General features: G+C 53.4%; 1 protein-coding gene across 1 annotated transcript; it reads left to right on the forward strand.

The window, feature by feature from the left end:
- Nucleotides 1-1,189: 1,189 nt before the first annotated feature.
- SH3TC2 (SH3 domain and tetratricopeptide repeats 2) lies at nt 1,190-21,883 on the forward strand. Its single transcript, XM_068160119.1, has 19 exons — nt 1,190-1,238; nt 3,421-3,648; nt 5,928-6,047; nt 7,128-7,232; nt 7,516-7,643; nt 8,522-8,627; nt 8,979-9,122; nt 9,249-9,450; nt 10,266-10,339; nt 11,147-11,342; nt 12,390-12,526; nt 13,970-14,011; nt 14,115-15,818; nt 15,933-16,113; nt 17,472-17,622; nt 18,045-18,167; nt 18,871-19,021; nt 20,439-20,635; nt 20,946-21,883. Exons 3-19 carry the CDS (start codon nt 6,038-6,040, stop codon nt 21,117-21,119), a joined length of 3,825 nt encoding a protein of 1,274 aa, XP_068016220.1. The 5' UTR covers nt 1,190-1,238; nt 3,421-3,648; nt 5,928-6,037; the 3' UTR covers nt 21,120-21,883.
- The last annotated feature ends 781 nt before the right edge of the window (nt 21,884-22,664 follow it).

Raw genomic sequence — 22,664 nt, forward strand, 5'->3', positions numbered from 1 at the left:
AAGAATGAGGAAATGGCCCCACTAACCCTGCTTGCTCCTGCCAGTGCCCCATGACTCCTGCAGCAGCAGTCAGTGCTTGGACTGGTTGGGCTTTCAGGGGAAGAGGGAAGGAAAGCAGTGCCCCACCTAATGCCAAAACAAGTCCCCCATCCATATCAAACGATCAAGCCCATGAAACAGGAGCTTGTTTGACCAGAAACAAAATGTTTCATCTTGTTTGTTTGCTTTCCCCCTCCAAGTGAAGTCAGGTTTAGGCTGACTTCCTTTTTCTTTCAGGTTCATTTTTAAGCAACAAAGTGAAAAAATAAGGAGGCTTGGTTTTGAACCTGCCAAGGAACGGTCAGCTTCTGAGAGAAGGAAACAGGAATATTAGAAAAGCTTGCTACTAACTCGTGCATTGTTTGCAAAAGAGGGGAAAAAAAAAGTCTCTCTGTGATTTTCTCTGCTAGCTGTGTTTGTGGAGTTTAGCCGGGGTGCACAAATACTGCTGGGTCCACAGATCTCTTGTTCTGTGTGTCTGTATTTGCATTTTGCCAGAGAAGAAAGGGGTTCGGAGCTGAGTGCCTCTGCCACCTCCCTGGGCACAGGTAGAGCCTCTCCCCGGGGCTTCGCTGTCGCAAGAGGCAATCAGCGCACAGCGAGGACAGAAGGTCCTGAACCTCAAGGACACAGCACTGGGGGCAGGAGCAGGGGACAGGTGAGTCCGGGCGAGGCTGCTTATACAAAGCAGCCGCTCGCAACGGGAGGGAGCCACATGCAGCGCGGCCAGGCTGGGGCTGAGCAGAGCCCGCAGCACGGCGTGCCCGCGGGCAGCCTGGCCGGCAGTCTCGCCCGTCCTTGTTTCCTGCAGAGCCGGGGCGAAGGTAGCGCCTGGCAGCTCACACTTCCCCTCGGGAGCCAGCGGCCCGCTGGGCTGTTTATAGCAAAACTCTGGGGAACTCATTGACCTCCAGGCCGGCGGCTCTGCTGGGAAGCGGAGGTTCCCAAGATGATAAGCCACTCTCGGAAGAAATTCCTTTCCCCGTGCGAGGGAGTGGCGGTGCCGGGCACGCTCGCCCGCCCTGCAAACACGTACGCAGCCCTCCGCGCACACACGGGCGCGCACCGTGTGCCGGCAGCCTTCCCTTGGGGGACCTGGCTTGGAGAGGTCGGAGCTTCACGGCCAAGAGTTCCTCCGGAGGGAAGCGGTGCTGGAGAGCAGAGCAAGGGGCCCTGTGCAGGTGCTTGCGGTGGAGCAGGTCAGTACAGCCGCTCGCACCGCTCTGCCCTTGCCGTGCCGGGGCTCCCACTGGGGGCCAGTCACATGCCGGTGCCCTTCGTCCCCAGCTGAGCAAACACGGCCGGGACGTGGCGGCTGCAGGTGGCTGGAGCAGTCCAGGGCAGGGACGCGGCTGCCTGAAGCCAGGTTGGGGCAGTGAGTTTGCGTTTTTGGTCCTGGCTGAATCTGAGGTTCAGATATGGTGGTGATGAGGGCGCCAGGGAAGGACAGGTTTGGTTTGGGTCCTTTGTACCCAGCAACTGATAGGAGAAGGACAGGAGAGAAGACACACTGGACTGAAGAAAGTGGATTGGGTCCCAGGGAAGAGTGCTGTTGTGTGACAGCACTGGAGAGAGGCAGTGCCTGCAGCAGCTATGTCCCGCAGACAAAGGGTGCCTGGACACTCACCCTGCCTCCTGTTTTGTGCCCTGGGGAGGGAAGCCTGGCTGGCTGGCACTCTGGCACTCTGCAGAGGCTGCCCAGCTGGCATGACTACACCAGCTTCACAAAGGCAACAGAGACCCTGGACAGCTGGCCCAGGCAGAGAACACAGCCAAGCACGGGCTGAGGCTCCTGAGAAATTGCTTCTCTACTTATTAGGAGTGGGCTTTATCAGGAAGGCCAGGCTGAGGGCTTCAGCAGCAGCCATCAGGGCTGATCCAGGGGTGGTAAGCAGCGGGGTAGGGAGTGGAACAGGTGTTTTTTGGGTCATTGGCCAAAAGGAAAATTCCATTTCAAGTCAAACAGGAGGTTGATACCTTTGCTGTAGAGAGGTGGGTTTGGTCATGAAGTTGTGTAGGTGAACTTAAAAGGAAATTTCAAACCAAGGAAGACATTTTTATGTAGAAAATTAAACAGAAATTGTGATGATTAAAAAAAAAAAATATTTTCTTCTGGGTAGAAGAATTTTACACTAATTGGTGAGCAGGTATTGCTAAAGTCAACAGCATTTTGAGTGAAGAAAAAGGCTTTGTCTGAAGACACCTGCCCTACTTGAGCACTGACCACTTTGACAGCATGGGCCCAAAACATAAACATCTTTCATGTCACTCCATAATAGAAACTTGGGTAGCATGCTCTGAGAACAGGCAGGTCCAAACCCATGCCTGGACTGGGGTTCATCTTCTGGTTCCTGAACCTTCAGAGAATTCCTAGGTCAGCTTGAGGAGTTTTCTAAACATGCAGCTTTAGGGCCAGTGTGCAACAGGAACAGTGTCCTTGCTGCAGGGAGAGCAGCACCAGCCTGTCCCAGCAGCTCACCTTCGTGCAGGTCCCCACAGCTGCACAGCTTTGCATGAGAAGCATCTGCTTGACTTGAGCACACCAGGAGGGAGCTGCAGCGTTTTGCACCCCAGTGTCTGGGGCTCAGGAGGGTGTTGTGCTGCAGTAAAGAGGATGAGGAGGATGGTCCCTTCTCCAGGCAACTCCAGCATTTTGGCATCTGGTTTCTCCTGATGAGGACTATAAATCGCCACTCTTTCAGCCTTGTCCTGGGCCTGCAGGCTGGTTCCCAGCCAGGACTGCACAGGAGTGTCACTTGGTACAACCCTCTCTTCAAAGCCTTTTGATTTGACTTCACTTTTATTAGGAGTTTTCCAGACAGCTCCATGACCAGGGACTCAATCCTGCCACAGCCTGTCCCACAGCTAGCTACTCCTCATGCTCTGCTTTAAGGGTATTGCAATGGTGCCAGGCAGCCTCCTGTCATGGCATGGGAATCTCTTTGGTGAAAAATTACTCACTGGAGCAATTACTACTCAGGAGAAGCTCAAGGCCTTGCCGTGCCTTGAGATGCAGCTTGGCTGTCTGGGAGAGCCAGCAGTGTTCCTGGAGCATGCCATGGTGGCACTGGTATTGGCTGGTTGCTGCAGTAAAGCTCTGTTCCTAAAAGACCTCCTTATCTGTGACTTCTCTCCCTAAAGCTTTTGTTTTTTATCTTGCAAGGGCTGTGTTGATCTTACCCAGAGATACTCTGCAGATATCTGCCATCCAAAGTGCAGTGAGACCACACAGCCGTTCCTGGAGCCCGGGGAAGGTCAGAACATGTGAGCACAGAGGGAATGAGCCTCCAACCTGGGCAGCCCAAGACATCCCACACAGCAGCCAAATCGGTCCCTCCTGGTGTTTGCATCTGGAGTCCAGATAGTTCGATCTCCCCACAGGAGTCCACAGTGTGTGTGAGCAGAGAACTCATCTGTGGCTTGCTTGGACCTAGCCCTGCTCCACTGAGTTTGGTGTGGTGCAAGTGGTGCTGCCAGCTGCCCTCACAGTGAAACAGGGAGAGCAGCACTTTGGCCGGGCTGGAAGGTGCTCCGGGAAGGAACAGTGGCACAGCCAGTCCTGGATGGAGGATGCTGGACAAGCCCCAGCGGGGCATCTCCACAGGTGAGGTGAGTCACTGCTTGCAGCAATGTCAGGAGCAGGGTTGTCTTGGAGGTGTGAGGAGATCAGTGTTGAAGCTCTCTGAATGGGCCAGCTAGAAGCTCAGAAGGGTTCTGCAGACCGTGGGGCATGCTGTACTGTGGCTGGAGGGAGGAATGAGAGGAATGTGCCATGTGGGCTGAGCAACATGCTTCCAAAGACAAGGGCGAGAGCGGTGCCCAGGGCAACAGCAGGGCCAGCACAAGGCAGCATTGCCAGCAGGGTGAGAGCTCCCTAAGCGCTGCATCTGGCTCTGCAGAGAAAGGCACAGACCTGCATGAGGGGATCCAGAGGAGGGCCATGGAAACGATTGGAGGGCTGGGACCCCTCTCCTGGGAAGAAAAGCTGAGAAGAAAAATCTCTGGGAAGACCTTATTGCAACACCAACCCTGAAGGAGGCTCACAAAGACGAGGAGAGGTTTTTTTTCACTAGGGCTTGTAGTGACAGGACAAAGGGCAATGGTTTTAAACTGAGAGTAGATTCAGATAAGATATAAGGAAGACATGTTTTACTATGAGAGTGGTGAGAACCTGGAGCAGGTTGCCCAGGGAAGTGGATATCCCATCCCTAGAAGTGTTCAAGGTCAGGTTGGACAGTGCATCGAGTAGCCTGGTCTAGTGGAAGGTTTTCCTACCTGCAGCATGAGGGTTTGGAACAAAGTCTTTGAAGAGACTTCAGCTTACCAAATGCCTGCTGAAAATGCAAGACAGCAGAAAGGAAACAGTCTAGGAGGCAGGATGGTGGAGGGGGCCTTCCTCTCTCACTACAACTACTTGAAAGGAGGTTGAAGTGAGGTGGGGGTCAGTCTCTTTTCCCAAGTAACAAGCAAAATGAGAGGAAATAGACTCAAATTGTGCCAGAGGAGGCTTAGGTTGGACATTGGGAAATATTTCTTCACCAAAAGGGTTGTCAAGCATTGGAAAAGACTGCCAGGGAAGAGATGGAGTTACTGTCCCTGGAAGCGTTTAAAAGATGTGCAGATGTGGCGCTGAGGGACACGGTTTAAGTGGTGGACTTGACAGTGCTAGGTTTACAGTAGGACCTGTTGATTTCTAAGGCCTTTGCTAACCTAAATGATGCCCTGATTCTATGATTCTGACCCAAACCATCCTGTGAGCGTGCCCATCGCCCCCGCCTGGCTGGCAGAGGGTGCCCGGTCAAAAGGCTCTTTGTGCATTGTGGCCTGGGCTGAGCCGCGGTGCTGCCGGGCAGCAGGCAGTGTGCTCCCCCCTGCCAGTGCAGCAGCAGCCCCACGGCTCGGGGCGGCGGTGCTGCTGGACACATGGGCTGCTGCTTGGGGACCCCCTGGCACCAGGACCTGTCCCTGGGCTGTACAGGTAAGCTGCCCATGGGGATGCCGTGGGCCTGCTCTGTCTGAGATGGGCTGCGAGACCTGTGGCTGCAGAGCTCACCCTGCTGACAAGGCTGCTGGGGAAACTGCACTGAGCACTGGCTCCCTCGGGCTGCTTGCCTGCCTTTGCCAAGACGGCCCCTGCTGTCCCCTGCTCTTGCTGGGCACTTGCTGTGTCACTAGGCTTGGGTGCATGGGGAGCAGACAAGGCATTTTGGACAGAGATGGGAGAGGGGGGTTGGTTTGCTCCCCTGATGTTGGATTTTCAGGAGCCTCCTTGCCACCCCTGCCCTGCTGTCACTGCTGCCCAGGAGCACCCCAAGCTGCAAAGCTTGTGGAGCCCAGGGGGTGCTGCCAGCATTAGAGGTGTGATTCCCATGCTGACGTTCCCAACTGAGCGAACAGGCTCACATCTAACAGGCTGTGCTAACAGGATGGAGGAGGGAGGTGGCTCAGGGCCAGCAGCTGTGGCCACGTGCCCCCCGGGAGAGCTGGTGCCAGCGGGTACCACAAGTGCCTCAGCGCTGGCTGCCAGGGGTGCAACCCCTGTGCTTGGCTCTAGGCTGGGGCTCTTACAATATACTTCAGCACCAGGGAGGTAAATGAGTCACTGGCATACCTGGGAACGACTCAGCAGCAGCAGTTTCAATTGGTCTCTTGAAAACGCTCCCAGTTCCCTTCCTGAACCTGGCCCAAACTAAAATAAACACCGAATGTGCAAGGGCTGTGGGGAGCAAGCCCATTCCTCCTCTCTCCCTGCCTGGCTCTGTGGAGACCCACCAGCAGAGGGTGGGTCCGACCTGCCACCTCCTTTGGTACATCATATGGAGACCTCTTGCGTGGGAAGCATCCTGCGGGGGGTCCAAACACCTCTCCTCACCACCAATCTTCCCCAGGTGAAGAGTGTGACTCCTGCTGCCGCCGCTCATTTGTGCTCCTGCCCCGCTGGGACTACCTTCAGCAACCCACAGCAAAGCACCGGGGAAAATGGTGGCAGGAGAAGACCATGGCATCAGGTACCTGTTCTTGAGCCCTGCCAAACCCAGCAGAGCTCACTGGGGTCTGCTGGGGTGCAGGGAGGAGAGGAAGGGAGGGAGCAGTGAAGCCACCAACAGCAAACCCAGCCCAGGCAAGAGCCAGCTTGGATTTACCTCTGGCTCAGTTTGCTTCCCCACCTCCATTTCCCCCATGTGTGAAAAGGGGACAGAGCTGCTGCATGAAGTCTTTTGTGAAGTGTGTTCAAATCAGCTGTTGAGAAGTGTAGAGCCTTTTCTGTCAAAGGAAAGCTCATTCATTACATGTCCAGCCTTGGGCCATTCTTTCCTACTGCCAACTCTAAATAAGGATTATAATTCTCCATGCAAATACCAGTTTATTTGACTGATTAGCAAAGCTGGCTTAACAAGAAGAACTGTGGAGTACAGTTATGGTCACAGAAGTGACTTACAAAAGCTGCTGCACGCTCCAGCTTCAGATCTCTGGGTATGTGTTTGTTTTACAAGTCCAATCTGATTACTGGCAGAAATTGGTTTTTAGTCTCATTATCCCTCTGCAGCCAATACAGCTGTGGGAGAGCAAGCTGGATTCTGATGTGCCTCAGTCTTCATTAACATAATTACCAGCTAAAGTTTCAGTTCCCAGATCTTTTACAGCAATAGCTGACGATGTGTGAAGCAGAGAGAATGCAACTTGGATTTTGGATACTGAGCAGAGCAGGCAGGGGAGGAAGTATCATTTTGGCTGTCAATTTGATAAGGAAAGAGTTTTGCAAGCCCTTGGCAAGTGCTCTTGCTCTGAGGTATTGCTCCCAAAAATCCTGGGGTCATGGGGTCATCCTTCTACCAGATCTGCTCAGTGAGGGTCTGTCCCACGAGCAAAGTCCCCTTGCTTCAAAGCCACCAGAAAGAAGTCTATCCTAAGATCTTGCCTCCAACCTTGAGCCTGATTTTAGGGTGATACCAGTTGCACACAATCTCCAGCCAGATCTGCAATGCAAGCTATAGGCTTTGCTTTCAGGCTGTGGCTAGGCAGAATACCCTAGACCTCTGACACAAAAATCTGACAGCAGCTCTTTTATGTCCCCCTCTCTTTGTCAGGTAAGGCTGGGGCATCAGTGCCAAGCAGCCCCACAACTGAGGCAGCAGAAGGCTCACCAGACAGCTCCTCGGTGCTGCTGGCTGTTGGGGAGGGATTTCCAGCAGGTAAGATGCTGCCTCTGTCGTCAGCTGCATTTCCAATGACTGAATGTAGCAAGCCCTGGCACCACAGCTAACCAACCCCCTGTCATCCTTTGAGTTTCTCATCTTCATGGCTGGGGCGGGGCGGGGGGGGATGATGGGCTGGGTTTGTGGGGTTTGAGCATCACAACCAGGCGAGGGCTGGAGGTACTGCTGTAGCAGGCTGCAGAGAAGCAGTGTGGCAAAGGCACCTCTGGGGGGCTTGGAGCTCGTTCTTCCCCTTAACCCCGCACGTTTCCCTTTCAAGAGATTTCACTGTTCTTCTCCGTTGAGAGCCGTTCCTCCCACTGCCTCAATTCCCATCTCCAGGAAGCAGCCAGGAAGAAGATGTGGGCCCTGGAGAGTGATGACAGAGATGTCTGTGCTCTGTTCAAGGTAGGAGCCCCAGCCTGGCAGGGCAGAGCCTGTAATGGTAGGCTCTTGGCGTGATGGAGTATGTGATGGGGTACAAAACCCAGCTGAGAAAGAGAAATTCCTCCAAGGCTGCTGCAGGATGTGTTCCTGCACATGGAGACTCCATAGGAGACTGGAACGGTGTCGGAAATGAATGGGTAACAAGTGAGAGGCAAAGGCAGGAGCTTCATGTTGGAGGCTCTGAGCTGCCTGAGGCATCATGCTGTTAGCCCTGGGTGAGTTTAAATAGCCAACATTTCACAGGGCTGGCATCACCTGTCTGCCAGACTCAGGTCCCTAGTGCAGGTGGCATCTCTGAACGTGCACAGAGGTTCTCAGAGTATTGGGATTCATAGAGAAAAATCACTACAGGTATAGATATGCTTCCTGGGCTGGACTTTCCTTCCCTGCCAGTTTTTAAGGCCTTGGCCCCTCTTGCTTCCCAGAAGACCTGGACATATTACTGCCAGCAACAAAGGAGAGCTTTTCCCTCAAAGCACAGTTAGGGCTTTCAGCCTCCAAGCTGCAGTTTGGAAGCTGTGCCTGTCCTGACTGAACATTAGTTCAAGTTTGGAATGTTTGGGTTTCAAAAGCACAGTGGCTCTGGTGTGCACCACAGGGGAAAAGATTTGGAGAACGAGATGAAGCTTCTTTGCCTTCCCAGTGCTGCACCATTGGAGCTGTTCCTGTGGGTGCTCCATGCCTCCTGGGTGAAGGACTCGGCGCACACAGCTTCTGTCTCAACTATGCTAATAAATGAGTGCCTAGCCTCATTCCACAGACTAATGTTATTCCCACCCTGACACAGGAGTCAGAGTCCCAGGATTGTGCCTTTATCTTGCTTTGTCTTCCACGTGTAGGAGCTGTCAGCCAGGCTGGTCTGTATGCAAGCACAGGAGGATCGGTTCCTCCTCACCTTCAAAACCCTAGAAGAAGTCTGGAAGTTTTCCACATACCTGACTTTAGGTAATGTTTGCAAGGTGTGGGACATCTAAACACAGAGTGTGGGAAGCATTTTCAGAGGAGGTACTCTTCAACACCATAAACCAGTAACATAAAAGGCAGGGCAGATGAAGAATATGAACTAGAAAACCTGTGTGCCCATCTACAGATTCATGAAGCCACTGTCTGAGGCAGTGAAAGAGATGCAGGGGAATGCCTTTTGGGTAGTCCCTCTGTTGTGTTTTGGGGATGGAGACAGAATTAGAAGCTGTTGCCTGTGTCATTGCAGATGGCAGACTGGGAGACATCCAAAGAGCACTTCATCCTTCCCAGTGAAAGAAGGTGCTAACATGGCTTTCCCTCTTGGTTTCTCAGGGTATGTGGGCAGCTGCCTGGAGCAGCTTCTCTTTGACCAGGAGTATTGGCTAAACTGTGCTCTGATGGAGGACACAGAGATCAGAGTTACTGTGGATGAAGATCACTTGGCCACCATCTATATGGGTCTGCTGCTCCAAGAAGGTGGGAAAGGACTGCATGTGTAGGGACTTCCTCAAAAGCACCTCAGCAGGGCTCTGTTGTAGCCCTGTGCTGGGCTATGCCTTGCACTGATGCCATTGACCTGAGTGTGACTCTTTCTATCTGCAGGGAACTTTTTTTCCAGAGCAGTGCCTGGTGTCTGGCAGCTGGAGCAGGAGGGAAAGGAAGGCCGGCAGCTCTGCAGGAATGAGCTGATCCATGTGAAGAAAGCTGGAGAGGAGTCCAAGTGGGAAGGGATGTCCTTACTGACAGGTCAACGAGGCCTGGTGCCTGTGGCAGCTCTAGAGCCAATACCTCACCCATTTTACCAGTAAGCAAGTTGGCCAATTAATAGGACTCAAGCCAAGATTCTTTCCTAGTCCTGATGCATGAGCTGGCACCAAGCCTGGGAGAGAAGCTGTTTTTCCCTCTGGCAGTGGGCAAGAGATATGCAGTTTTGTGAGGATATACATTATGCATAACCACTGAAACCATTTCAGGTCCTGTTAATGGGACAGAGCAAGGACATCACAGTATCACAGTATCACTTAGGTTGGAAAGGACCTCGAGGATCATCGAGTCCAACCTGACACCGCAGACCCCATGACTAGACCATGGCACCAAGTGCCACGTCCAATCTCCCCTTGAACGCCTCCAGGGTCGATGACTCAACCACCTCCCTGGGCAACCCATTCCAATGCCGAATGACTTCAGCTGTCATTCCTGTATGATATTGATTTAGGTCATACATGAGATTATTTGTTATCTAAAGGTGAAAAACCAGAAGAAAAAGCATAGCCTAAGGCTTAGGTAATGCCAAAGTGGAGCCTCATGCTGGGCACCTGGCTGAGCCTCTAAGACACCCACAGCTCCTCTTGTCCTCACAGGTTGACATCCTCCTTACAGCCTGGCAGATTTAACTTGCTTTTGCCATTTGGTCTGAGGCTGCAGTTGTGAGGTGCAAACTGCCCTCCGTGCCCAGCAACAGCATGCCAAGGAATTCCTACACTGGCTGTGCTGGCTCCATGGCAGCTCTGCCACTCCCAGAGGACAGAACATCTGCCCCGTTTGTGTGACCATCCCTGGTGCTGGCCTGAGCACAGGACTGCTCTGAGAGGATCAGTGTGGTTCACCTTTGTCTTGCAGGTGGTTCCTGAAGAGCTATGCTGTGAATTTTGGCATCTCTCATGAGATCAGTGGGATGACATCTCAGCCAATTGGTGAGTGGAACACAGCTGCACTTCCCAGGGGAGGACATGGCTGTTGTAAATCCCAGTTTGGCCACAGGTACAAAGGGCCCACCTCTTGTTCTGCCAATGACACTCCCTTGCAAGGTGCTCCAAGGAAATACCATTGCATCTTTGGACTCTCTTGAGTGGAGAACAGAACCTGCATGTTGTATGCACTTCGAAGTAGGACCTGAGTGACACAGAGTACAGTGGGCTCCTGGTGGCATCTTTCTGCCCCTGGATATTTATCTTCTGCTGCAGTTTGACCTTTCCTTTAATTTCATAGAAGCACAGAATCAATAAGGTTGGAAAAGACCTCAAAGATCATCAAGTCCAACCTGCCACTCAAGACCTCATTTCTTAAGGGCTGAAGTTCTAAACAGTTAGGCTTCCACCAGGTGCTTATGAAACCTGTGCCCACCGTTCACCCCTTAGCCCACAGCCATTCCTGCTTGGTCATGGGCACTCTCCAGGGCACACTGGACATGGGAGGTCACTGCAGGTGTAAATCTGGTGTGTAATTTGATGGGCATTGGCACTGTTAAAAGTTTCACATCGTGGTACAAAATGAAGACAGGGCAGTTTCTGTGAAGCTCCAAATTTCCAGCCACCTTCCACACTGCAGCTGTCAGAGGTTTCAGTCTTTGGCTGTGTGGTGTTCATCCATGCCTCCTGTATGTGTTAATGTAATCCTCTGCTCAAGAAGAGACTGCAGAGGTCTGAGCCCAAGAGCACAGGAAATCTTAGGGGACAGAGTGACCTCACACTGAAATGCCTTTCTTTGCCTTGGTTTCCCAGTCAAAGGCAGGTGCAGAGCCACAGAGGACCACAGAGCAGCAGCATGGGATGAACTGAGTTTCTCCAAAGGAGACAGCGTAGAAGTCATTGGTTTCCTCGTCCCAGGACTCCCGTGGTTTGTGGGCAGATCCCTCAGCAGTGGGAACATCGGCTTTGTCCCGACCCAACACATGAGTCCCGAGGCTTGTGAACCTCTGTAAGTTTACTGCTACTGTCTAGACCAAATTAAACTCAGGAGAAGATGAAAGGAAGACTCCAAATCCTAACTCAGGGCTATGAGAGAGCCCAGGGCACGTAATTTCTTTGCAAGGCCCTAAGAGAGAATCCGTTTGAGGTCTGTCCAGGAGCTTTGGCCAGACTTTGCTGCCAACAGGCTGCAGGAGTCTCTGCCCAGATAAAGCCATCATATTTCTCTTGCCTCAGGTGATTCTTGGAGAGGAACAGATCTGGCCCCAGGCTAAACCTATCATTATGCTAAGGCAGCCCAGGACATCTGTGCACCATACAAGCTGGTGTAACAGTTCCACCTAGAAATGTTCTTGACTTTGTAGCTTTTTCTGAGGGGCTGTGAGTCTGGGGAGGATGAGGAGAGAAACTGCTTCCAAGGAAACCAAATCCTGCTCTGCTTCCTTCTGCCCCTTTGCTTTCCATGGGATGTAAAGGCAGAACAATCCACTGGCATAGCTCCACACTGAGCAGAATTAGACACCCTCCTGAGGACACAGACAGGAGTTGAGTGGGGAGGAAGGGTGACAGAATGCCCGTCTAATGACCCAGGCAATTGTCTTTGCTGCTGCTTTAAAGACATAGCTCTGGTTTAATACCCATACAAACAGTCTTCTCCTCCAGCATTGTATGTAGGAGGACAAGGTCTTCACCTGTTGCTAGGCCTCTTGGTCTTTCCTGGATCAGGCTCATTCAACATAAGCCCTAGGCACTTTGCTCTGCAGAGAACAGAGAGGAGATCAGACAATGCCCCTGACTCAGAAAGGGCTTCTGAAGACAAAAAAGATGAGTAGGTTCCTTCCTCTGGTACCACTGGTTCCCCCATGGAGAACCTGGATCTGAGAGCCTGGACAGGGAAGCTGTCCAGACTCCTGTATTCACCTGCAGCAGAATTTTTCTGGTGGGAGGAAGAGAAGGGAAGGGAAAGCCCATCCCACCCCATCCCATCCCACCCCACAGGACAGCTGTAATGCTAAGGAGCACTGACTGTTTGCCCCTCATGTCTGCCTCAATTCAGGGGAAAGGGCTTGGCGTTTCTGAGTGAAGAGGAAAAATCCCCCCTGCTGCGCATCCCCTGCAGTGGCGGTGAGCAGCACTTCACCTCCCTCCTGGGAGACCTGGCTCGCACTGACATCACCTCTGTCTACCGCCTGGGTGAGTGCCTCCTCTCCTTCCGTGCCCAGCCACGTGGGGCCCTGTGGAGAGCAACGCTGGGCAGTGTCTAGAGAGCTCCCTCCTCAGGACTTCACAGGGGAGACCACTACTGTGTCCAGTTCTGGGCCCCTCAGTTTAAGAAGGACATTGAGACTCTTGAATGTGTCCAGGGAAGGGCAACGAGGCTGGGGAGAGGCCTTGAGCACAAGCCCTATGAGGAGAGGCTGAGGGAGCTGGGGTTGTTTAGCCTGGAGAAGAGGAGGCTCGGGGTGACCTCATTGCCCTCTACAACTACCTGAAGGGTGGTTGTAGCCAGGAAGGGGTTGGTCTCTTCTCCCAGGCAACCAGCACCAGAACAAGGGGACACAGTCTCAAGCTGCAGCAGGGGGAGTTTAGGCTCAAGGTGAGGAGAAAGTTCTTCACTGAGAGAGTCATTAGTCATTGGAATGTGCTGCCCAGGGAGGTGGTGGAGTCACCATCCCTGGAGGTGTTCAAGAGGGGATTGGACGTGGCACTTGGTGCCATGGTCTAGTCATGAGGTCTGTGGTGACAGGTTGGACTCGATGATCCTCAAGGTCTCTTCCAACTTTAGTGATAATGTGATACTGTTGTTGAGAGAGCCTCCAAGCCCTCTGCTTAGCCTGGTTGTGGAGATTGTAGATACCCTCAAGAGTTGGGACCTGCCACCCAACTGTTTGAAGGTGTCTTCTCTGCTTCCAGAGCAGTTTGTCAGCTGTGGCTCACCCTGGCAGATACTGCTCTCAGCTGATTGTGGCTATAGGTTGCTGCCTCCAGCAGGTCCCCTGCTGGTGTATATCAAGGGGAATGCACAGCTAAAGTGACAGGTGATACAATCTCTATGGACATTGCAGGAGCCAGGAGGTTGGGGCTCCTGGGTGTTCTTTTTGGACCACAGCTAATTTCTCTCTCTCTTTTTTTCCCCCCTTTCTTCTCACTACCTATAAGCAAAATATATCCATGCAGGACTGAGCTTGGGATCTCCTGGGATTTATGGGACCTCCCAGACCGCCCAGCTCATGTGCAATGGGCCAGGGCTTAGAACCTGTCAGAGATACACACATATCTGAAACCTCTCAATAGACACAACGAGGCTCTTACGAGAGGTAGAGCTGATAAAACCCTCCCTGTGAAAGATAAGAGCTGCTTGTTCCCAGGTGACTAATGTTAGTGATGCTCACCTCACCACGAGCTAAAAGCTGCTGTCCATGGTCTCACACAGAGCCAAGCCCCAGCAGACAAGGCGGTTGAAATTGTAGCTCCCCAGAGTGTCTGCAGCCAGGAGTGAGCTTGCCCTCCCACATACAGGGCTGGGGTTTAGCAGAGCAGCAGGAGAGCTCTGTGAGGTTTGAGCACCGTGGGCTGCACGGTGACACTGACCTTTTTGGTTTGACCTTTTTGGTTTGTCTTTGCCTCTTTGTGCAGATGGTTTTGAACCTACAGCCAGGCTCCCAAAAGTGCCATCAGGTGAGTATCTGGAGGGGACAGGAGAAGATGCTTTTATGACGACTTCTGAGGGTGAATTTTCACATGGGGAAACACCCCACTATGGTTTTCCTGTTGCTTCCAGAGGCTGTTCTCCGTGGCTGTAAGGACATGCAGCTGCTCCAGTCCTGGGAGGAAATAAATGACTTGGCTACAACGAGCACCTCTGAGCTGTCTAGCCCAGGGAGTGAGTCAGCTCCTGCTACACTGGAAGATGTTCTCCAGGAGAAGCTGGATGACTTTGATGATCCCAAGTTCTTTATTGACTTGAATGCTGGACATATGGAAGATGCTGATGTCTTTGACCCCATATTGACCTTCCTTAACCAAGACAGTTATGTGCCCAGTTATCAAAGCCTCTATGATCTCAGTTTTTCCTTTCTCAACTCCACTTTCTATGGTTTCTCTGATGAGGATGAACTGGTCTTGTACCTTGAGACATCCAGAAACTGGGCCAAGAGGACTCATTCAGTTTGGGCCCATGTCAGGCTCTGTTTCCTCCTGGGTAAGCTCTGCATCAAAAAGGTGAAGTTCTCCCAGGCTCGAGTCTACTTTGAGGAAGCCCTGAGCCATCTGCACAGGGGGTTTGGGGACCTGCCTCTGTTGGCTGCACTGCACGTGAACCTTGCCTCCATCTACTTGAAGCAGAACATGAAGCACAAGTTCTCCTCCCTGCTGGGGAAAATGGTGGCCTTGCTTGTCTGCTTGCCTGGCCACTCTTTCAGCTCTGAGAATGAGCTGGAAGTCATGGTGTACGTCCTGAGGGAAGCCATTGCTGTGGGCAATGCTCCCTTGGAGGCACGGGTCTGCTTCCTTATTGTCAAGCTCTTACTACAGCTGGGCAAAAATGATGAAGTGCTGCCCTTTGCTGAGCATCTTCAATGTCTCACCACCACTGCAGTAAGGTCAGACACTAGTTCTGCCTCTCTGGATGCCACCCCCATCCTGAGCTACCTGTATGACAGGAAGTACTTGCCAAATATTGCGCTGGCCTCCGCCAGGTTGTTTGTTGCCAGTGGTGTCAAGGGGGTGCCGACACCCATCTGGAGAGCTGGCTTCATCCTCCAAAGTTCTTCCAAACTCCTGGGAGGCCAGCTGGAGAGGAGCAGCATCCCAGCACTGGCTTGTTTCTATCTCAAGCAAGCACTGCATTTCTCCTGCAGGAGCAGAGCTGTGCCCATCCAGAGGACACTGTGTGCCATCTTGTCTAAGCTGTACCTCCAGCACGGTGTGTTGGATGGGGCGGTTGGCTATGCAGCCACGGCCCTAACCCTGGGCAGACTGATGGGTGAGGAGGAGGCTTTTGAGTCTTCCCTCTCTTTGGGGTGGATGTATCTCCTGCACAGCCAGCCCAGCCCGGCTGCAGACATCCTGTGGCAGCTCCTGCACTCTCTGCACAGGACAGACAGCGTGACTCAGGGGGGAGCTGTGCACAACCTCCTGGCCATTGCCCTCAAAGGAGAAGGGCAGGTGCAGAAGGCTGCAGAGAACTACCTGCGGGCTCTGCACAAAGCCAAGGAGACTGGGAACAAGAGGAACCAGGCTATCTCCCTGGCCAACCTGGGGCAGCTGAGCCTCTCACGTGGGGCGAGCCAGCTGTCTGAGCTCTACCTGCTCCAGTCAACTCAACTCTATGCAGAACTCCAGGGCACTGAGGACCTGGAGATGGAGCTGGTGTGGGTGCTGCTGTGGCTGGCGCAGGCCATGGTGAACAGGCAGAGGATTGAAGATGGCAAACTCTGTTATGAGCTGGCATTGGGTTTTGCCCTGAAGTGGCATAACGTGAGGAGTGAGTACAGCTTTACTGGTGGGAGCCAGGGCAGCATTCACCTCCATGCAGCACCCTGTCAAGTCCCTAATGCAGTTCCCTGACCTGTCCTTTTCCCTTCCCTGTACCATGCAGGTCAGCTTCACATCACTGAGTCTCTCTGCCATTTCTACAGCAAAGTGTCCCCCAATCTGCAGGCCTGCATCACCTATCATGAGCACTGGGTATCTCTGGCACAGCAGCTGCATGACAGAGAGATGGAAGGCAATGTCCAGCAGACCCTCAGCCAGCTCTACCAGGCTCTGGGCACATCTGAGTAAGTCCTGTCTGTGGCTGTCAGATGCTGTTAGAGTGGGATCCCTGTTTATCCAAAGCAAGAGCAGTGGCTTTCTTGGGGTGTCCCTGGGCAGAGGTAGGGACCTGTTAGCTGGGACAGAACTAGGATCTGGCCAAACACAGTTTTCCAGAGAGACATCCAGCCTTGACCAGAGGGGATCTAGCGACAGGGAATTCATCACTTCCTTTAGAGGCTTATTCCAGTGATTAATCACCATTCACCAGTAAAAATAGGTTCCTTATCTGTTGCTTGAATAAGTCTGGCTTCAGCCTCCAGCTCCTGAGTCTGCCCTTCCTATCTCTGCTGAAATATTTTCCCCAGGGAGGTACTTAAGACCCTGTATCAGCTCAGCTTCCAATCTCCTACTTGACACATGCAGGTGACTGATTAATCAGGCATGAAGGGAGAGAGACTTGGACAGACCACAGACTTTCTTCAGTCTTTGCAGGCAAGTGTGTCAAACAGTGGAGAGCCATATCCCATGTCCCAGAAGGACAAATGGGCAGAGGCTGTTATTAACTTGGATGTTAACCTTCCCATGCTAGGTCACAGTGAGTTCAGAGGGAAGGTATTTAGGAAGCAGATGCCTGTCATGTGAACGGTGCTATTTAAGATCACAAAGCACCCCATTCCCGAAGGACAGCTGGAGCCCAGTTGCCAGCAGGAGAGACACCAAGCAAACAAACATGCCCTGGGCACTGCCCACTGCTCCTTTTGCCACAGATGCCTTCTGCAGGCAGTATGTCCAGCCTGCTGGCTCATCCTGCTGCCTGTCCCTTTGTCCTCTAGGGACCAGGGTCGTGAAAGGGGGTTGTAAGGTCTTTCACACATAACCCTCTTTGACCACACTAAGGTACAAAGAATGGGGAGAGATGTGGTTTTGGGTGCTAGATGCTGTCTGGAAACTGAAGGTGCAAGCACTCCCTGCCTAGCTCCCGTGTGTAGTTGGGGGTGACTTTGGGGCTTAGTGTAGGGGGGGACAAATGGGGCTTGCAGAGGACCTAGAGAAATCCCTCTTTATCAGCTGAAATAAGCAGGGATAGGGAACAGCTCCTTTGGGAACAGGTTACCTTGGGGCTGTGCTGAGCATTGGGGTTCCAGGCTGGTCTGAGGCTGCCACATGATCCACATGCATGCACCAAAGCATGGAGACTTCCACAGTTTTACCAGGGCACGTTGCTCAGATTTGTGGCTGTCCATTTGTCTCTAACTTCTGGCAACTGCAGGAGGGAAAGGCAGGAACTGCCAATGGGGAGGTGATGTGGTGGCTTTGCAGATGATTGCTGGGGGTGTCCTGTGATTTCTCTGTAGTGGCTTTTTACCTGTTACCATCACAGGGCTTTGAGACAGTCCCTGGACTGCACCAAACAGAGTCTGAGGATCTTCATTGACTTTGAGGAGACTGTGAAAGCAGCAGAGGCCTGGCTGCAGGCAGGAAAGCTCTACTATCTAATGCAGGAAGATGAGTTGGTGGAAATGTACTTTCAGGTATGGAGGAGGTGGCTGACGCTGTCCCATTCTTACACTGGCTAGCTGCATTCCCATCACAGCTCCTCAGCAGAAGTCTTTTGGGGCTGGAAAACCTAGAAGGAAAAGTTCTTATGACCAGAGTAAACCCGCTGGTGGCAGGAGGAGCTGTGCTGTCTTCCAGCACTTCCCTGTGACCTTACCCCTTCTTGGGGCAGAAGACTTCTGGCTTCTTCCCATCTCTAGCATCTTCCACAAAGTGGAAGAGCAGCTTATATAAATCCTAGGGCTCCATCATTCAGGGAACAGTTTCTACTGATAGTTAGGAAATCCTTTCATGTGCCCAGAGTAAGCAGAGAAGAAGGCTGGGTTTATTTAGTCACATCAATGTCTATGTACAAACAGCTCTTTCCAAGTCTCACTCTAGTTCCTTTCCCTTCTAGGCAGCCATTCAGACTGCTCTGAAATGGGAGAACTTCTCCTTGGCCATGGATCTCTATGAAAAAGCAGGTGATACCTTTTTTAATGGCAGTCGGAACAGAGATCGAGCGGTGGAGTTTTACAGGGTACTGACCCCTCCGAGCAGTTCTGTCCTTGTGTCCCTGCAAGGTGACAGCCATGGGGAGCTTTGCCTCAGTGCTGGCTGAAGCACTGTGTGGCCAGGCTAGAGGGATGGAGAGCAGTGGAGTTTTACAGGGTACTGACCCCTCCGAGCAGTTCTGTCCTTGTGTCCCTGCAAGGTGACAGCCATGGGGGGCTTTGCCTCAGGGCTGGCTGCAGCACTGTGTGGCCAGGCTAGAGGGATGGAGAATGGAGAGGGATGGAGAATGGAGAGGGATGGGGTGGTTATGAGTGTGCCAGAATGCAAACATTGCTGCAGGGGGCAAGCCTGGGGCACAGGCATGTTTTGCAGTGGCTGCAGCTCACCCCGGAGGTCATCTGGGAGGTGGGAACAGGGTCCTTATATTACAGATCCTGGCAGTGTTGGGTGTGAGCTGGCCACTCTGGGAGAGACACTCACAGAATTTCAGGCACCAAAGAAAGGCAGAGGAACGAGGCTCAGGTTTTGAGAAGCATGCTCTGGGGTATGAAACTGATTTTGAAGAGAAACGAGGGGCCAGAACCTGAATCTGCACCACTCAGCCCCCCCATCCTCTGCCTGCCATGCCAAGTGCTAGGTCCTTCACGGGCTGCTTGATCACCTCTCCGTGGGCAGTGCTGTATCAATACCTCCAGGAACAGCCTGGGTGCTCTGTTCTCTCTCCTCAGGGAGGTGCTGTGCCCTTGGCCAGGAAGCTAAAGGCCACAAGGACGGAGCTGCGGCTGTTCAGTAAGCTGGCAGAGCTGCAGATCGGCCTGCAGGGCTACGAGAAGGCGCTGGAGTTTGCCACGCTGGCTGCCAGGCTGAGCATCAGGGTTGGTGAGTGGTGCATGCCTGGAGGGTACGGGCAGTTGCCTTTCTGGATGAGAAGAATGTGCACATGCAGGGGGAATCTCCTGCTTTCATAAGACTGCTGGACCTATTTTTGTCCGAAGTGGTAACATCTTTTTAAGGCCACTTCCCTTTTTAAACTGCATGGCGGCCACAGAGGAACCCTCTGTTGCTAGCCAGCAGAGCACAGGAAGTCTGATGAAGGCACAGGACTCAACAGTTCCTCTCTGCCCTTGGCTCTTCTGATAAACTCATCCCTTCCCATGACACAAATAGGTTGCATGGGCAAAATGCAGGCCTGGGAGTTTGAGATGGACCCAGTCTTGTAACAGCCCTTTCCACCGACCAAGGAATCAGATGGTGTTGGGTGATGGGTTGGATGTGGTGATCTCGAAGGTCTCTTCCAACCTGGTCTATTCTTCCTCTCCTCTCCTCTCCTCTCCTCTCCTCTCCTCTCCTCTCCTCTCCTCTCCTCTCCTCTCCTCTCCTCTCCTCTCCTCTCCTCTCCTCTCCTCTCCTCTCCTCTCCTCTCCTCTCCTCGAGTCTCCTCTCCTCGAGTCTCCTCTCCTCTCCTCTCCTCTCCTCTCCTCTCCTCTCCTCTCCTCTCCTCTCCTCTCCTCTCCTCTCCTCTCCTCTCCTCTCCTCTCCTCTCCTCTCCTCTCCTCTCCTCTCCTCTCCTCTCCTCTCCTCTCCTCTCCTCTCCTCTCCTCTCCTCTCCTCTCCTCTCCTCTCCTCTCCTCTCCTCTCCTCTCCTCTCCTCGAGTCTCCTCTCCTCGAGTCTCCTCTCCTCTCCTCTCCTCGAGTCTCCTCTCCTCGAGTCTCCTCTCCTCTCCTCTCCTCTCCTCGAGTCTCCTCTCCTCGAGTCTCCTCTCCTCGAGTCTCCTCTCCTCTCCTCGAGTCTCCTCTCCTCGAGTCTCCTCTCCTCGAGTCTCCTCTCCTCTCCTCTCCTCTCCTCGAGTCTCCTCTCCTCGAGTCTCCTCTCCTCTCCTCTCCTCGAGTCTCCTCTCCTCGAGTCTCCTCTCCTCGAGTCTCCTCTCCTCTCCTCTCCTCTCCTCGAGTCTCCTCTCCTCTCCTCTCCTCGAGTCTCCTCTCCTCTCCTCGAGTCTCCTCTCCTCGAGTCTCCTCTCCTCTCCTCGAGTCTCCTCTCCTCGAGTCTCCTCTCCTCGTCTAGCCTAGCCTAGCCTAGTCTTCTGGTTGCATGATACACTCCCTGGGCAATCTGCCCAGCCTTGGTATTAGCACCCCTGCCCATGGCTGTTTTGTCTGAACCATCTTCAAACCCAGTGCCCCTTTCTGGAGATATCTCAGGCTGTTGAACAAATGCATCCCAAGCAGCTCAGCCTGCCAGGCTGGGGATGTGTTGTGAGCAGGCTGCAAGCTGGCTGCATCAGCCACTCTTTTCCAGGAGATCAGCTGCAAGAGCTGGTTGCATTCCACCGCCTGGCTACGGTCTACTATTTCCTGCACATGTATGAGATGGCAGAAGATTGCTACCTGAAGACACTTGTCTTGCGTCCTCCCTTGCTGCAGTGCTCTGGAGAGGCCTTGTACTACTGCAAGGTGTACTGCCACCTTGGCAACATGACCCTGCACAAACTGAAGGTAGGAAGCCTCTCGATGAAGCTGTGTTGGGTACTCTGGCCTCGATGGAGAGCTGGAGGTGGAGTAGCACCTCTGCTGGCAGGGCAGGCCCACCTTGTGACTCTCCATCCTATCTGCAGCTTCAGCAGATGAAGGCACACAACACTGGCATTTGGAAAGGAGTGCTGCCATTTAGCTGTCACTTCATTACAATGAAGTCAGGGGTCACTGGGTTCTGCCTGGAACCACCAGGCTCTGTTCCAGCTCTCTTTATGCCCTGTGACCTCCAATTAAGCCACTTCCTAATGCCTGCCCTGTTCTTTGCCATTAGGATGAACAGGATGCAGCAGCCTACTTCCTCCTGGCCCTTGCTGCAGCAACTGAGCTGGGAGACCAGGAGCTGCAAGGACTCATTCGTGCCAAGCTGGGTGCCATCCCCAGTGCCCCGCCAGGCTGTGCCACGTACCGGCCCAGGTGGCTGAGCGAAGGTGGCCATGTCGTCTGACTGCCCTGCCGCCCTGGGCACGCCACTGCAAACCCGCAAGCAACCTGCTGTGCTGCTGGCAGGGGTCCATGTGCTCTCCAGAAGAACTGGCCCAGGAGGTCCTGCACTGTGTCCTGAGGAGCTGACAGCATTTGGTCTTCTTGTCCTGGACAGACGAGGGACCAAGCACCTGGGACCTCGCCCTCATTTTTTGGGAGCAGGCACATCCAGGCTGGGCATCCGGGCAGGATGAGACCCTGGCAGTGGTGCTGGAGTGTGTGGAGCAGTGAGGCTGAGAGACAGATGGCATTTCAGGAGTGTGACCACCCTGCCTGGGATGGGGACAGGAAAGTGCTGCAGTGCCCGTCCTCCCCCAGCTGCCGCACACACCTCAGGTCCCATTGGGCAGCTCAGCCCCACCCAAATGTGTTTCAGTTTGAATAGCAACTCCTTTATTTATTCCTATCTGGTTTCTGTCCTGTCTGCTCTGTAGAGGTCTGTGACTCATACTTCCTGGCCAGAGAGCCTCGGACCTCTTTGGCACAAAGCACCACCAGAGCTTTTGATGGTTGAGAGGCAGAGTTGGGGAAAGGAGAAATGAAAGGGGCTGGTCAAGCCTCTCCTGGGGATGAGCTCCTGTGCAGGTAGGCAGCTGCTTGGGGCACATGGGACCCCCAGCCTTGCCTTAGTTCTGGCACTGGATCAGCCAGGGTGGCCTCTCCTGCCCCACAGCCCATGTGTGGGTGTGCTGTGGGTCCTGCACAGGAAAAGAGCACAGTCCTCGCCTGGCCCAGGCTTTGCAGCCCTGCACTCTGCCCAGCCTCTCCTCTGCAGGCTGCAGAGCCCCACGGGGTGCAGGAGCACTGGGGAATGGCTAATGAGGCTGGGAGCATGGGCCTGCACTGCAGCAGATAGGCAGAGCCCTGGGCAGAGGTGCTGGCAGGGCACAGGGGGCCTTTTGGCAGGGACATGCAGCTGCACAGCCTTTGCTGGGCCGTCGGCAGCCCAAGGAGGAGCTGACCACTGTGGAAGCAGCAAGCTTCTAGTGCCCTGAGCTACTGGCTGGAGGAGACAAAAACTCCTGTGCATGGGAGGCACCAAGGAGGTTTCTCCAGAGAGCTGCTGCCCAGCATGGGGAGCAGGACACAGCTCTCCTCCACAGCCTGTCTCACCACCAGAGAGCAATAAATGCCCACATTTGCAGCCTCAAGCAGGAGCCTGCTGCTTCCCAGCTAACACAGGCCTGATTCTCAGTCTGGACTGGTGCAGAGTGAAGAATAAGAAGGGTTTGCAGCTCATCTCTTTTCTCTGACAGCCAGTGGCCAAAGACCCAGCTGGGGCATCACAGGGAGACCCTGTTTCAAGTTCTTCCACCTCCTTGATGCACTTCTCTGCTTGGAAATGCTAAATGTGGAACATTTCTGTCCTTGCTGCTCCTTGCAGACACTGAGTTCATTTTCCTTGTCTAATCCCCTGTAGTCTCCATCATGGGGGCAGTGAGCAATTTACTGCTTGCTTACCAAGTGTTCCTGCAATGCCATGTGGGAGCCTCAGAGGAGGCAGAGC

The sequence above is a fragment of the Melanerpes formicivorus genome, unplaced genomic scaffold (assembly GCF_026170545.1).
Source record: "Melanerpes formicivorus ecotype bairdi unplaced genomic scaffold, bMelFor1.0.p_v2 SCAF_2, whole genome shotgun sequence".
NCBI classification, from domain to species: domain Eukaryota; kingdom Metazoa; phylum Chordata; class Aves; order Piciformes; family Picidae; genus Melanerpes; species Melanerpes formicivorus.

Coding starts and splice junctions, on each gene's coding strand:
- SH3TC2 (XM_068160119.1), top strand. Junction 17,623..18,044: donor TGGTGGAAATGTACTTTCAG/GTATGGAGGAGG, acceptor TTTCCCTTCTAG/GCAGCCATTCAGACTGCTCT. Junction 18,168..18,870: donor GAGCGGTGGAGTTTTACAGG/GTACTGACCCCT, acceptor CTCTCTCCTCAG/GGAGGTGCTGTGCCCTTGGC.